This window comes from Camponotus floridanus, unplaced genomic scaffold (assembly GCF_003227725.1).
Source record: "Camponotus floridanus strain SB8 unplaced genomic scaffold, Cflo_v7.5 scaffold36, whole genome shotgun sequence".
Lineage (NCBI taxonomy): Eukaryota > Metazoa > Arthropoda > Insecta > Hymenoptera > Formicidae > Camponotus > Camponotus floridanus.
This window is the reverse complement of record NW_020229503.1, coordinates 2,040,939-2,056,850: the sequence shown is the minus strand read 5'-3', so window position 1 is coordinate 2,056,850 and position 15,912 is coordinate 2,040,939. Positions and strand designations below refer to the sequence as shown.

The following is a 15,912-nucleotide window of genomic DNA, read 5'->3' as shown; positions in this document are numbered from 1 at the left end:
ATAAAATGTTATTTAATTTGTTGGCAATTGCTAAAATATAAGTTATTTTTGTATATAGGTATTGATTGATATTCTGTTCATTAATGCAGTAATTAAATTTTATTCAATTGCAAATGATTGATTCTAGCTTCACTGTTAGTAGTTTAGTATAATATATAGAAGTTCTGTAGTGCTATTACAGTGCAGAAAAAGGTTTGTCTTTATTTTAATCAAATGCTATTATATTAAAGATAAATCATATACAAATGTATCATAATTTTCATAGTAAATATAAAACAAAACGAATTTTATTCAAAAACACTTTTAAGAGATGAGTTTCAACTTTTTTATATTTATGATAATTAGAAAGTTGTTGGAATTACTTGGTTGTTAAAGAGATAAAAGAGATTAGAGAGATAAGTAGATCAAAATTAAAAATCAAATTGTTTTAAATATAAAGAAATTGTCATTTAACATACTATATGAAAATAATTTATAAAAAAATTTAATAACCAAATTTTACATTCTCAAAAAATAAAGATCAATTGTAGACAAAATTTAATTAACAAATTTCAAATTACTTTATATAATTTTTGTATTATATATTAGCAAAATTCACAGATGTACTCAAAATAGTTTGATTTAGAAATTTTTAGCTATTTGTTCCCAAATAACATCCAAGGTTCAGCAACTTCCTAATTTTGTCACCTATAAACCAAAATATTCTGTAGATAAATATATATAATTTTACAACAGATGCGCATATATATGCGTGTGCACATGTATAATGATGTAATGTAGCTTATTTTATTTCATTGAAAAGAAATACCACGTTTTAGAACATCTATTATTTATTACAAATGTAAATAATTAAATATTTATAAAAAAATCGAAGACCATTAGAAAATGAACTTTCAATAGTTTGCAAAATAAGACAAAAAACAAGAAAAACATTTCATTCGTTCTTTGGTATATTGCCCCTCCTGTTAGGATCAAAATTAGAATTAAATATTCCGGCATCAACTGGTAGTAAAATAAAAGTATATTAATAGAGTATCATAAATTAGGGAAGAAGAAAGAATAAGGATAACGAAGATGGAGTGGCTATATCATGTATAATTTCAAGTATATTTTATCAGAATCCGAATTCGGGATTTTTCACACGGCAGGTAATCACTCTGCTATCTCAGAGCGGCATCTATCTACGTGAAAAACATATCATTTTAAAAATTACATATATATATACTACTTTTCGTCATAATTGCTTTTTGAATTGAAGCACTAGTTGTAACAAACTTTACATTTTATTTTTATGCTTTCATCAAAGTACAATGCTACATTATGATGTGCTTTAATTTGATAATGATTTAATGACGATTATGTTAAAAAGTAATACATATAAGTAACTTTTGTATATGATAAAATGTTTTTCTTATTTTTCATTTTGCAAACTTGCTAGAGGTTAATAATCCAAATAAATCTGGTTTGTGAAAAACATTTTAAAATAATGATAAATAACAATAAAATTGTAATAACAGTCGAATAATACGATTTATTATATTTGTATCTTTCAAAAAAATTTACTTCATGTATATACATACATATATACAGGGTGTTTTATAAGTAATGGGCAAAATTTCAGGAATGGATTCCTCATGCTTAGAGATGAAAAAAAAAGTTAATCAATATAGGTCCGGAAATGATTAATTTTTGAGTTATTAAGATTTTTGTAATACAAAATTTTGTCTTATTTCTCGTCTTAGAAGTTCTTTTATAGGCATCAACAATGTTGCCGAACTTGAAAAACATTGTTGAGGCCTGTAAAAGGATTTCTAAGATGAGAAATGAGACAAAATTTTGTATTACAAAAATCTTAATAACTCAAAAACTAATCATTTCCGGACCTATGTTGATTAACTTTTTTTTCTTCTTTAAGCAAGAGGAATCCATTCCTGAAATTTTGCCCACTACTTATGAAACACTCTGTATGTATACACACACACACACCATTTCTAATTTATATTCTCTACATTTTTCTACATTTACATATTTATTTATTTTTCTCCTGCGCTAATATTTCCTTAAGCCAATCCTCTCTTTGTTTACCTAAAGTTTCTCCTCTTGCAGCTTGTTTTTTTCCAAGTATTACAGCACATATACAACCAATTAAAGTAGCAATAATCATATAATTACAGGTCTTAATTCGTGCTTTACTCCTTGCAGTAAGTAAACAATCCACTCTGTTTAAAAAAATATCTATCAAATGATAATTATATAAAAAGTTTAATTAATAAATATTAATAAAATATAAATTATAAATAATATATTAATAAATATAATATAAATTATGAATACGTTTTTTAACAAACTAACAATTTTTGATAGAAATCATTTATTAAATTTCTTATAAATTGGTAATTATCAATATTAAAATCTCTGCTAAAAAGAAACAATTAATTTTAAACTTATTTAAATTTATATTTTATGTTATTAAGTAATTTTAATCAAATTTATATTTTTCAAAAATGTTTGTATTTTTATTAAACAAATACAAATAATAAAGAAATGTAAATGTAATACATACGTAACATCTTCAGGAACATCTGCAATACTTGGATATCGTTTCACCCAAACTAGTACTCTCTTATCAAAATTAGTCACACGATGCATACGTGATCCTAAAATATAAATATTATGGAAATATATGGTAAGTGTAATATATATGATGTAATATATGATATATATAAAAAACTATATTATTACATTGTTATTAATATACTATTAATAAAATAATTTCTCTTAATAACTTTAATCAATAGCTATTTATTCTATAAAGTATTTATTTTAAAACTTAATTCTCTATTGATAAATGCTAAATCATTCATGACTCATATCTTAATAATGTTTTATAAAATTCTTATAATAATTGAAACAAATACATCGTAATAAAATATACATTGTAATATACATTGTAATAAAATATACATCGTAATATACATTGTAAAAAAATATCAATAATTTTGTTTAAAAAATATTTTTTTTAATCATTTACAAATAATATTTTAAGAATATTATATGTGTGTGTGTATGTGTGTATATATATATATATATATATATATATATATATATACAGGATGACCCATTTTAAAAGTTCCACCCTCATAATTTTTTTAATTTTGATTGTAGAAAAAAATGTTTCAGATAAAAGTTGTATGGCTTGAAGGGGGACATAAGATGATGTCATTAGTTCGACATTGAAGAGTCACCTGAAGGTCACATGAAGGTCACATCCAACTTTTTAAACGGGACATCCTATATGTTTTTGCATATTCTTATAGTTCATCTTGAGAGCTTTCCAAAACACTATAATTAAGTTCGTTTTCATTAAGTACTTTCCGAGTTATGAGGTTTAAAATCATTTCTTAATTTTACATAAACCATAAAATATCTAGTAAAATATTCATTTTTCGATTATCCTACCTTAATACTTTTATGTACAAAATGATGAGAGGAATCAATTGGTGTAAAGAAAATACACAATTGTTTCGAAGAAAAAATATGTAATTTACAATTAACAATTTTATATTTTTTCTTTGAAATAATTATGTGTTTTCTTTACACCAATTGATTCTTCTCATTATTTTATACAGAAAAGTACTAAGGTAGGATAATCGAAAAATGATTATTTTACTACATATTTTACGGTTTATGTAAAATTAAGAAATGATTTCAAGCCTTATAACTTGGAAAGTACTTAATGAAAACTAACTTATATTATAGTGTTTCGGAAAGCTCTCGAGATGAATTACAAGAATATGCAAAAACATATAGGGTGTCTCGTTTAAAAAGTTCGTGACCTTTACGTGATCTTCAGGTCACTCTTCAATGTCAAACTAATGACACCATCTTATATCCCCCTTCAAACCATACAACTTTTGTCTGAAACATTTTTTTCTACAATCAAAATTAAAAAAGTTATGAGGGTGGAACTTTTAAAATGAGACACCCTGTATATATATATATATATATATATATATATATATATATATATGTATGTATACAGGGTGGGGAAAAAGTATGGAAGCAAACAATTATTTCCGAAACTATTCATTTTTCGACAAAATGTCTTAGACATAATTTTTATGAAAAGATGTATTATGTGGCATAGACGGCATGACCTTGAAATGACCCTTACGAGCTGCATACAAATAACATAAAAACTTTCAAATGGAACTCGTCAGTTTTTGTTATAGATTCTTGTAGCTGATGTCGAAACGTTTACAAAACACTGCATATGAGCCCCATTCCCTTAAAAACACTCCCAGTTACGAAACAATTGTGATACAAACAATTTGTATGCACATTGACATTGCTTACTGATTTCGCATCATGACGTTCAGTTGCGTCCACTAATAACATGTAATTGTACCTGTTGTCATATGATACACTGTCTATGAGTATTCATAGAATTTTTTTGACTTTTTTAAGGATAAAATAAATGATAATAATAAATAAGATAGCGATGGTCAAGAAATCAAATTATATATATATTATATATATATATATATATATATATATATATATATATATAATTATATATATATATATATATATATATATATATGTGTGTGTGTGTGTGTGTGTGTGTGTGTGTGTGTAACTAAAGTCTATTATAAAATTTTAATTTGAGATACATATTAAAGAAATTTTACTATGAATGACAAAATTGAATCCATTTCGTATGCAGTTGTCTGTTGATAAAGAATTAATTCAGGAAAATGAATTTTTAAACTGTTTACCCAAAACATTATTAGTTTTTTTGACATTTTCAGTGTTCCTTTGTGCAGCAATTTTGTCCATTTTAGTTTCTTGTGTAATACTGCTACAAGTAAACCATCGCGCTGTAGCATGCGACTTGATGCTATTAGCAATTTGTTTCAACAACATTCTGTGAAAAAATATATTATTAAAAGAATAAAATAAGATATATTTAAAAATTTAATCCTAATTGCTATATAATTATCACATATTTTCAGAACATCTAATAAACATAAGACTTTTTATTACAAAACTTATTATACCAAGTCAAACAGATTAAATTATAGAAACATAACGTATGAAGTGAAAAAAGTTTGAGCAAGTTTAACTTTTTGAAATAAGTTTTTTGTTCTTACATATATTTTTTAGCACTTTTTACTTGGATGAAGAAAAAATATAGAGCTTCTTAAATTTTAAATATTAGATTTGTAAATGTACTAAAAAAACTAAATAATTTCTGTAAGATTAGTATTTTCTACTTTCATAAAATTTTTATCTTTTATTATTAAAAATTACATTAAAGAGTTGTATTTTATATTCAATATTTTGTTCACATTTCGAAGAAATGTAATTAAATTTAGATAAGAAATTATAACAAATATAGATATATATTTATATTTTCAAATATAATTCACTTGGCTTCTTAATTGTTTACAATATAAAAGCAAAATTATCAAAAGAGATCTTTTTTAAAGAAATTTTCTGCGTTCTAACAAAATTTTATACCAATTTCTTCACTTTTCCAGGTACAAAGAAATCCCTTAGAATTCCAGACTTTTCATGTTTTTACAGAGAGTGTATATATATTATAATAGTATAGTGGCATTGTAAATCTGATGATGTGTTATGCAGTATTATGTATGTATATATTTATTATTCTATTGATATGATTCTTAAAGAAGAGATATATTTTATATGTATTTTAATATATATGTCTATATATATAGACATTCTATTATATACATTAAAATATAACCTATTAAAATACGTATAAAACATGTATCCTCTTTAAGAACCACATCAATAGAATAATAAATATATATATAAATATATATATATATATATATATATATATATATATATATATATATACATAATACTGCATAACACATAGATTTACAATGTCACTATTATAATTACTTACTATTATACTATTATAATTATTATCACAATTATAACTATTATAACTATTATAATTATTAATATCACAAAATTATATTTTTCAAACTAAGCGGACATGATTATTTAAAATTAAGTTCAGAATTATCATATATCAATTATTCCATTTTTTGTCATATTTTTAATTACGTATTAAAAAAAATATTTATAAAATTATGATGCATCTGATCGTATCTTTCGACAACTGATTTTACTCTATCCTATATATATGAATTGTATGCAAGTCACATTTATTTATAATTTAATTTTAATTAAATCATAATTTTATATTTTTGACAATATTTATGTCACATTATTATGAAATTTTTTAATGTAATGTAACATATAATACTATGTACACACTTTTTATTATTCTCACAGATAGTTTATAATAAATAAATCAGTCGCAATTTTGTCTTATATATAAGATTAGTTCTTTTTAGCTGAATTGGCTGAACTAGTTCAGAAAGTGTACACTGAAGGTTTGTTTACAGAGAAGACACAAGGTTTGTTCGCGTCGCATGCTCCGATGTACTCCAGAGAGCACTTGGATCACACGTAAGATGGCGGTTAGAGCAGAGTTCATGTAAAGTCACTAGATTAACAAAATACTGCAATTTTGATCTTGTGACGTCCCGCCATTTTAAAAATTACTAGATTTAGTTACTATTCGCTTATCCATCTTGCTTCTTTATTATAACCACGGAGTAAGAACGAATATTCGATTTTATTAATTATAATCCGAATTTATTCATTATTATTATAGATTTTAATTTTAATATATGAATTATAACATTCAACACTTGCTTACCGTTCCTATTATACACGGTTATTTAACCTGCTAATTAACTATGTACCCCTTAATCAATACATAAGAACCTTTTATGATAAATTTAAATATTAGATTTAAATAAATGCGACCAAAATAGATAATTACGTAAATAAGGTATTTCAAGGAAATTATTGGATTAATTTTAAATGAATAACTACCAAACCATTTCAACTCTTTGAAATGCTTTATTTAAACTCATTATTAATTCACAACCAGTGTAAATAATTTCCTTTATATGCTGTAACTTAAATTTGATTATTTTATCTAAATTGAATTATATTTCTAAATCTTTTCTAAAATATAAGGAAAGTTATACATATAACGATTCTATAATCTCAATACCATTGCGTTAGACATTAGTATTAAAATTAAGAACGAATAACTTTTGCGCGAGGTAATCAAAGAGGAAGTCATAAATATGTCAAACATCGACTTTTCGGAGACGTCAACCGACACCTCCGATGAAATTCACGCGTTACCCTTTGATCACCGCCGCGTTTCGATGAAAAGATATCTATGTCTAAACAATTGATAAGAAATTCGGTGGTGCTTCCGAGAACGACGTGGTCCGATGAAGAGATCACCTTACTCGAGAATTCCTTTAGCAAAAGATCATGCAAGTAACAAAGGAATTACCAGTATATAAACCCCGGATTTCGGGCGCGAAACACAGTAGTAATAATAACCATTCAGTAGAAAGAACTTGCTACCAGTCGTTTTGTCAAGTGTCGCTATTATTCGTATATCCTAACTATTAATAATAATTAAGTTAACTTTTGTCAATTTGCTATTCCTCTCGGTGGACTTCGAATAAAGAGCTATAATTGTGCATATCTACCGTGTCCATTTTTTTTTGGAAAGACCCAGACCTCCCGTATACGAAGGCGACTAGAATCAACAGAATTTCATCTCGGAGTGGTAAGTACCAGATTCTTTTATATACTTTATTTTAATCTCTCGTTTTCAAACTCAATTGTTCGTTCACCTTCCTTGCATTCATTATTATACCTCCTGAAACAAGAAATAGAAGATTAAATAAATAAATAATAATACTGTCAAGCACCGGCATGCTGCTGATAGTATTCCTTTCCTAATCAGTATAAAATCGCAATACCTTATCATTTTATTCTGGCAAGCGTCAAGATAATCATTAATTAAAATTATATAGCTCTCATCCGTTAAGCATCGAGTGCCTCCTTCCATTAAGATCTCTCCAGGCATCCTCTGTCATGCCGGAGACTTCTGCATTCTCCTGTTTTTACTCCAAAAGGATTCATTATTAGTTTGGCCGACCCCAGATTTCCATCGTTTCCGGGCATCCTCTGTTATGCCGGAGACATCCTAATTTCCTAAATTGATTCGTTAACCGGCGCTTCACGGAATATATAAACGAAATTTGAAATTTACTGCATTCAACTCAAACGTCTTTCCTCATACAGGGAAATAGCATCTTCTCGGTGCCGCCTGAAAACCTTCTTGTTCTTTCTCCCTTATTCTGTCGCTTCCGGGCATCCTCTGTCATGCCGGATGCATCTTAATTTCCTTACTCTTATGCAACTCCGTCATCCTAACGTTACTCCACCTTAAGAGTCCCGTCGTCTCCGGGCATCCTCTGTCATGCCGGAGACATCCATATCCTTGTAAGTTATTGACGTTTTAGTTGAACTAAATAAAAAGAAATATATCTTTTTCTTTATTGCAAAATTCAATCACTTGAGCTGACGCTAATCAGATAACAACATCAGCAAAAGTGAATATCCACTAATTTCCTCAACCAATGGTGAACTCACAACTAAACTCTAAAAGAAACGGCACAGAGCGAGTAAAATAACCAGAGAGTATCGCGATATCTCTCGATTCCGTCGATATCAAAGAATAAAGGCAAACTCAAATCCTAGTTACGTAAAATCAGATAGAAGGGTCTTCTTCCCTGAAAGTTTTATATCTGCTCTAAAAAACAAAGCTAAATTTCTCTTTTATTTACCTCTAAATTTTATATCACAGAAATATTGTCAATCTATTACTACAAACATAGAGTTTGACTCTTTCTACAACTATTACCTAGAGATCATCAAATATAAGGATATCACTGAAAGCCCATCCTCCGAACAAGGAGATCTAATAAATCAATTAAAATATCAGCTACCGGAAAGCCAGTACGAAATAGAGAATTACTTACAGACTCTCCAATGAAGCCTTCTTGTAATGATAAAGATTTTTTCACACTAACAACCGACGAACAAACTCAAATCCTCGAAATCTTATTAGAGTTTATAGCTCAATATATCTCGGGTGATATTGATATCGACCAATTAATGGATTTGATAGAGAATCTTGAAATTCCATTCTAATAGATATTTATTATACACGTATATAATCTCATCTTACTCAATCAATTTATCTCATCTTAAAGTTTCGCGGCTTCTACAATTTTTTCCGTTATCGATAAGTCAGATCCTCGCTCTCGGTATCCCCAAGGTATAGCCGGTGTAAGCAGGTTGTCTTGAAAATAAAGAGAGCGCACTTTACTCTAGAACCGAGGTACCTAGAGGAAAAGTAAGTCACTGAGACGTGACACAACAATCGCAGCCTATATCTACACTATCGGACGCCATTTTTGCTCCAGCTTATCTTAATGAGATCAAAATTGCGGTACTTTGATAATCTAGTGACTTTAAGTTCATGTACACCAACGGTTGCTGACACGAACGGAGGCACTTTCCCTTCTTTTTTTGCTTCCAACCAATCACACATTACTGACAACATCTTGATGCTTTTACTGATTTCAATATTATAATTAATATTATAATTGATAATATTAATGATGAATTTGTAGAACAAAATCTATTACTTTTGGCTATTAATAATTTTGAAAACGATGACGAAATAGAAAGTGAGTATTAAGAAGATATACCGTTCTAATATTGTGTTAATAGTTTCTAAAGATTGGTTTTATTTTAAATTCACCTTTTTTTTAGTTGTTGTGCATTTTTATTGAATTTTATATAATTTATATTTGCAGATATTGCTGTTAATGCAATTACTGAAATGAAGGTTTCATCCGACGACCTAGAACATGCATAACCGACTATGTTGAACATACATACAGTGCCAATATATACAGATAGAGAATTTGTTATTCATTTTCGTTTAAAGAATTTATCCATCAATTCATATTTTATATATTAAGCATGCGCGCACATTTGCCCCAACTGCACTACCATCGAAGGTCAGGCACATGGAGCATGCTCCTAATTGCTCCTTAAGGTTTGTTCGTGTCGCATGCTCCAATGTACTCCAGAACATTTGGATCACAAGTAAGATGGCGGTTAGAGCAGATGAGTTCATGTGCACCAACGTTTGGTGACACGAATGGACTTGAGGCACTTTCCCTTCTTTTTTTGCTTCCAACCAATCGCACATTACTGACAATCTCTTGATGCTTTTATTGATTTCAATATTATAATTAATAATATTATAATTGATAATATTAATGAAGAATTTGTAGAACAAAATCTATTACCCTTGGCTATTAATAATTTTGAAAATGAAAACGATGACGAAATAGAAAGTATTAAGATGTAGCGTTCTAATCTTGTGTTAATATACCCAGTAAGCAAAATGTTAGCAGTCTGCCAGCAGCATGCGAGCAGATTCAAACAGAATATTGCGGCAAATTGGCATCAACTGCGTCTGCATTAAGCTTGGGTTCTGCTAGCAGAATCTGTCAACATAAACCGACAGCAGATTGACAGCAGAAATCGAGCAGGATCTGCGCGTGCAATTTGATGTTAGATTGTCAGCAGAAACCGAGCAGAATCTGCGCATGCAACCTGATGGCAAATTGACAGCAGAAACAGCACAAGATTTGCGCTTACTTTTATTAATGTTATATAAATGCAACAAAATTGATTATTACAAGTGCTAAATAACAATATTATCGGCAAGTTAATTAGAATTTTCTTAGAAAATAACATATATGTAATATGTTATATCGTAGTTATATCTCATATAGCGAAGGACTAATTCAATTTAATTAAATTAATAATAAAGTAAATGATGAAAGTAAACGTAACTTGTAACGATGCACCCCGTGCACCCCCTAAGCCCTAATCGTTATTCCCGGCATGCGATCCGCCGGAAGCTGCCGCCCGGCAGAACATCCGCCGGGTAAGAGCAAGGGCGCGGTGCGCCCACATTTTTAAACGTCTAAAAACTCGAACGGCGTTAGGCCATTAAGGCTCCGGAGTACTCACCGTGAAACTCTGAGTTGACGGTGGCGACATAGGTTGAGAGTGCGATAGGAATAAGAACTATATGCAACGACTTACCAGTGATCATATGGTAAGTCGTTCTACAGTTCTTTCATAATAATAGGTGTTTTCCATTTATATCAAAACTCAGATAAATCTCACTTCTGTCTTTCTTTAACATTAATGTTGAAGAAAAACAGAAGTGATATTTATTTGAGTTTTGATGTAAAAGGAAAGCACCTAATGACAGAGAAATGATGATAATATTTTTTAATATTTTAATATTTTTTAATATTTTTATTATTTATGCAATTAAAAATAATCCGATTTATGTCGTGTTTGGTGTTATTTTAATCGTAAAAATCTCATTACTCCATTACAATTATTTTCGGATCAATAAAATGCGAAATGTAAAAATTGTATTTTCTGCGGAAAGATGAAATATAATACGAAAGACTGGAGATAAAGGAAGGCTCGCGAGCGAGACTTCGGAACTCTTTCATGTTGTTCATCTCGCTTACTCCTTACTTGGTCGCTCCCTCACTTTCGACAACTCACCAGTCTCGCGAAGATCTTATCTTATCTATAATATAAACATTTTAGAAAATAAAAATTGAAACATTTATTTCGCATTTTATCGGTTTGAAAATAATTTTAATGGATTAATGAGAATTTTCTGATTACAATGACATCAAACACGACATAAATCGGATGATTTTTAATTAATCAATAATCAAAAAATTAATTATTTATGTAATTAAAAATAATCCGATTTATGTCGTGTTTGGTGTTATTTTAATCATAAATATCTCATAACAATTACTTTCAAAAAATGTGCAATAAAAAAATATAATTTTTTATAGTAAGATGACATATAATACGAAAATTGTAGTATTTTCGACAATCTTACATCTTACCACAAATGTTTATTTATCTACAAATAAATTAATTAGTTTTTAGAGAAATAAATATTTGTAAAATTACATAAAAAATATAAATACAATAAAGCCTGATACGAGCTAAACTGTGGATGATAGGTCAGTTAAAAAAACAAAAGATTAAAAAAGAATGTCAATAAGTCGCATTTATTAAGAGAGCGACAAAAAAGTGAGACGTTTCGATGCTTACTTGCATCTCTTCAGTCACGAAGTGTTAAGATTCAAAAATATGGTCGCATCTCGAATATAAAGTCAACGTGTGTTGTGTAACAGCTTGGTTTCTGATAAAAAATTACATACGCAAAATTAGATACATGAAACATAAAAGATTAAACAAAGAAAAAATAGCGTGAAACTTAAGGAAACCGTTACAATTAAAATAGATCAATTGTAAAAAATCTCACCAAATCTCCTAAAATTTGAAACCTCCACACAGACTCAAGTCTTAGTATTAAATATTAAAAACATTGTTGCGGCAACGGTAGACAGTAAGACAATGTGAAAGTGTGTTATTCTCACCGCAATATAAATAGATCAGGATCGGCAAGTACAATGCGAGACAAACAAACCATCATAACGAATCTGGAAACGAATAGTGGAAAATACATATTATTTAAAGCTGATAAATCCTCAATTTTATTTAATCCATTTTTTTGTTTTTTGATGAAAATCATTTCCGAAATCAATCTTTTAAAGTAATGGGGTTCATGGTCCAGTATTTTAATTCCCATCCTATAGAGTGATTTTCATTAATAATATGGTCAGTGATAACAGATGGTTTAAAAGGCTGTCCAGCATTATTCTTGTGCTCCCTCAATCTAGTTTCAAGATGTCTCTTGGATTAAATAAAATTGAGGATTTATCAGCTTTAAATAATATGTATTTTCCACTATTAGATTCGTTATGATGGTTTGTTTGTCTCGCATTGTACTTGCCGATCCTGATCTATTTATATTGCGGTGAGAATAACACACTTTCACATTGTCTTACTGTCTACCGTTGCCGCAACAATGTTTTTAATTTTTAATACTAAGACTCGAGTCTGTGTGGAGGTTTCAAATTTTAGGAGATTTGGTGAGATTTTTTACAATTGATCTATTTTAATTGTAACGGTTTCCTTAAGTTTCACGCTATTTTTTCTTTGTTTAATCTTTTATGTTTCATGTATCTAATTTTGCGTATGTAATTTTGTAACGTTCCGTTTTCCGGAGATTCGATTGCGGATAAACTCGTCGGATTCGGGGTAATGAATGGTGAGCGAATGTGTGATGTAAAAGTACAGAAAGTATTTATTCGAATTAAGGCGTGTATACAAGTCGGGTGTGTATCTCGCTGCGATTATAATTGCGAGCGTGTTCGAGTGTATAAATTGTTTGCTTACGCGTGCAGAATGCAAGTCAGAATGCGCCGATATAATCGTGGCGCGTATGTTCGATAATCCGCTGGTATAATACGCGTGTATAAAAACGTTGTGTTGACGCGTGCGGATATGCGCTCGGAATCGGTCGAAAACCTCGCGTTGTTGTGACGGTGTTTTTGTCGCGTTTCTTGCACGGGGAATCCCGTCGTTCCGGGAATCCTGTGTACAACGAAAAAGCCGGTGGATTCCGAGAAACGATGCGTTATTTTCGCGAAATAATATGTGGTTGCCGCGAATTGAAATATCGTGCCGATAAATTGGAATCGCGTTTTAAAACAGCTGGCCTCGAGAACTCTCGATCGGGGCGGCTCTGAACTCCACCTTCCGTGGGTTTTGCCAGCCGGGATGTGGAGGAGCGGATGGAGGCAGTACCCCGCGCGATAACGAGAACTCTCGGCTTAGGCTGAGCACGCTCAACCTAATTGATCGGGGCGGTAGTGCCGGTTTTCAGGTATCTGATAAATTCTCTTGAGCGTACAGCTTAGAGCGGAACAGGAGAATGTGTGTTTTAGCCGAAACACGGCCTTTTTATACCGGCTAATTACCCGCGTCGGCGCGCGGCGGTTTACCCCTTCCGAACGGGTTAATTGCGGTACGGTACGGTCGGGCCCGTTCGGAGGGATTCGGATTTTGCGCCGAGCGCGGGTTTTCGCCGGTCGGTCGGTCGGGCCGCGTCGGCTTCGCTCGGCAATTCTCGGCCGTTTTTTGAATTTACAACGGCCCCGGTTTGTAATAAGTATTAAAAATGTGGGCGCACCGCGCCCCTGCCTCTGCCCGGCGGGTGTTCTACCGGGCGGCAGCTTCCGGCGATGTTGTTGCCGGGAATTCGGAACGGTGCATCGGAGTGCACCGTTACATCACCCCCCATGTCAAATATGCCCGAATCGGGCATCCGCTTCGGTCGGTCGGTCGGTTGGGCGGGTGGATGCCTGGTCGACGGCTCTGTTTACAAAATAAACATTCGTTTTCCATGGTTTATTAGGCCGCGCGTGGTGGAATGCGGCGGCAATAGCGCACCCTGCCATCGCGGGTGAATCTGATGATCCACCGTCCGGCAGGCGTTCGCGCCTTGTATCGGTGCGATACATAAACTGCGAAATGAGGGACCTCCACGGTGATCCCTGGCTCGACTTCCACGAGGATCGGTGGTGGCGGCAGCGGACCCATTGGTCGCAGGATGGTCGGCGGCTCGGCTGGCGCGTCCCCTCGGTTGACTGGCCGGGGTGGTCTTTCGTATGGCCGCTGGGCTCTTCGCTGCGGTGGTGGCGGTGGCGGCGTCAGGAGAGCCTCCTGCTTCTGCCGGTTGACTCGGTCGGACCGCTGGATGGTGGTGCCGACTCGAGGTGGCCGCGGCGGTGGTGGTGCGGCAATGCGGGGCGGCGCGGGTTCTTCGGTCCGCGTCGCGAGATTGCTCGCCTCGTACTCCTGCAGTAGAGCGGTGATCTTGTCCAGGATTTCTCGGTTCTGCTCCATCTTCTACGAAGTCTGGCTCAGTTGTGAGCCTTATCGAAAAACGAGGTATCAGGCTCGTGATCGATGTCCTCGCTGGGGGGGATAAGGTTGACATTGTTGTTGTTTTGGTGAGCCGCTTTTAAATCCTGGATATGTACATGCCTTATCCGTTTTCCCCTCTTGCTCTTGAGATCCACAATAACGGGTGAGACGATTTTCTGGATCTCGTATGGCCCGCTGAACTTGGGCGCCAACTTGGCGTTGTACGCTTCGCTTTTCTTAGAAAGAGGGTGGTCGCGCTTCCACACCCACTCCCCGACGTTCGGTTTCCAAGGCCGACGCCGGAGATCGTAATGGCGTTTCTGGCGCTGGAAAGCTTGCGCCATATGAAGCTTCACCACTTCGTACGCCTCGGTGAGCTTGTTTCGGATGACGTCAGGCGCGTCCGGTGCTGCTGTCTGCGGGTCGGTGTCTTCCGGGGCCTGTATTTCGCGCCCGTAATTTAGGAAAGCCGGCGTGTATCCGGTCGCGTCGTGGAGTGCCGTATTATAGGCGAATTGCAAGGCCGGTATGTGCTCGTCCCAGGCTCGATGATCTTTTTCGATGTACTGGGTGATCATTGTTTTGACGGTGCGGTTCGTTCTCTCGACCGGATTGCAATGCGGCGAATAAGCGGGTATCGTGATATGCCGGACATTCCACGCTTGCAGACGCTCCTCCAGCTGGGTGGATCTTAATTGTGTCCCGTTGTCCGATAGCACGGACTCGGGTCGGCCGTGGCGCAGGAGAATGCGCTCGGTCAGTGCCTTGGTGACGGCGGCAGCGGTAGCTCGGCGCAACGGCACAAGCTCTACCCATTTTGTGAACCGGTCTTGGAGGACGAACAGCCACGTATGTCCCTGGTGCGAACGTGGTAGTGGGCCGACGAGGTCCAGCGTCACTTGTTCCCAGGGTCGGCCGACGTACGTAGAGTGCAGTGCCCCGGCCGGTCGTTGCTGAGCGACCTTGTGGGCCTGGCAGTTCTGGCAGGCTCGTACGTAACCGGCAATCTCGCGCAACATC

General features: G+C 33.3%; 1 protein-coding gene across 2 annotated transcripts; it reads right to left on the bottom strand.

The window, feature by feature from the left end:
• Positions 1-1,532: 1,532 nt before the first annotated feature.
• LOC112638749 (UPF0389 protein GA21628-like) lies at positions 1,533-6,502 on the bottom strand. 2 transcript variants are annotated; one of them, XM_025410958.1, is made up of 4 exons: positions 5,524-5,611; positions 4,779-4,927; positions 2,564-2,657; positions 1,533-2,219 (listed from the first exon to the last, which is right to left on the bottom strand). In XM_025410958.1, the coding sequence occupies exons 2-4, from the start codon at positions 4,924-4,926 to the stop codon at positions 2,030-2,032; spliced, it is 432 nt and encodes a 143-aa protein (XP_025266743.1). In that variant the 5' UTR covers position 4,927; positions 5,524-5,611; the 3' UTR covers positions 1,533-2,029. The 2 variants fall into 2 exon arrangements, with proteins under 2 accessions (XP_025266743.1, XP_025266742.1); XM_025410957.1 differs by lacking the exon at positions 5,524-5,611 and adding an exon at positions 6,319-6,502 and having other exon boundaries at positions 1,534-2,219.
• Positions 6,503-15,912: the final 9,410 nt, after the last annotated feature.

Bases quoted from the DNA above. Each gene is read 5' to 3' on its own strand.
- LOC112638749 (XM_025410957.1), bottom strand. From the start codon at position 4,926: ATGTTGTTGAAACAAATTGCTAATAGCATCAAGTCGCATGCTACAGCG. The intron at 2,658-4,778 runs GTAAACAGTTTA...TTTATATTTTAG, and splicing joins AAAAACTAATAATGTTTTGG to GATCACGTATGCATCGTGTG. The intron at 2,220-2,563 runs GTATGTATTACA...TTTTTTAAACAG, and splicing joins GATGTTCCTGAAGATGTTAC to AGTGGATTGTTTACTTACTG.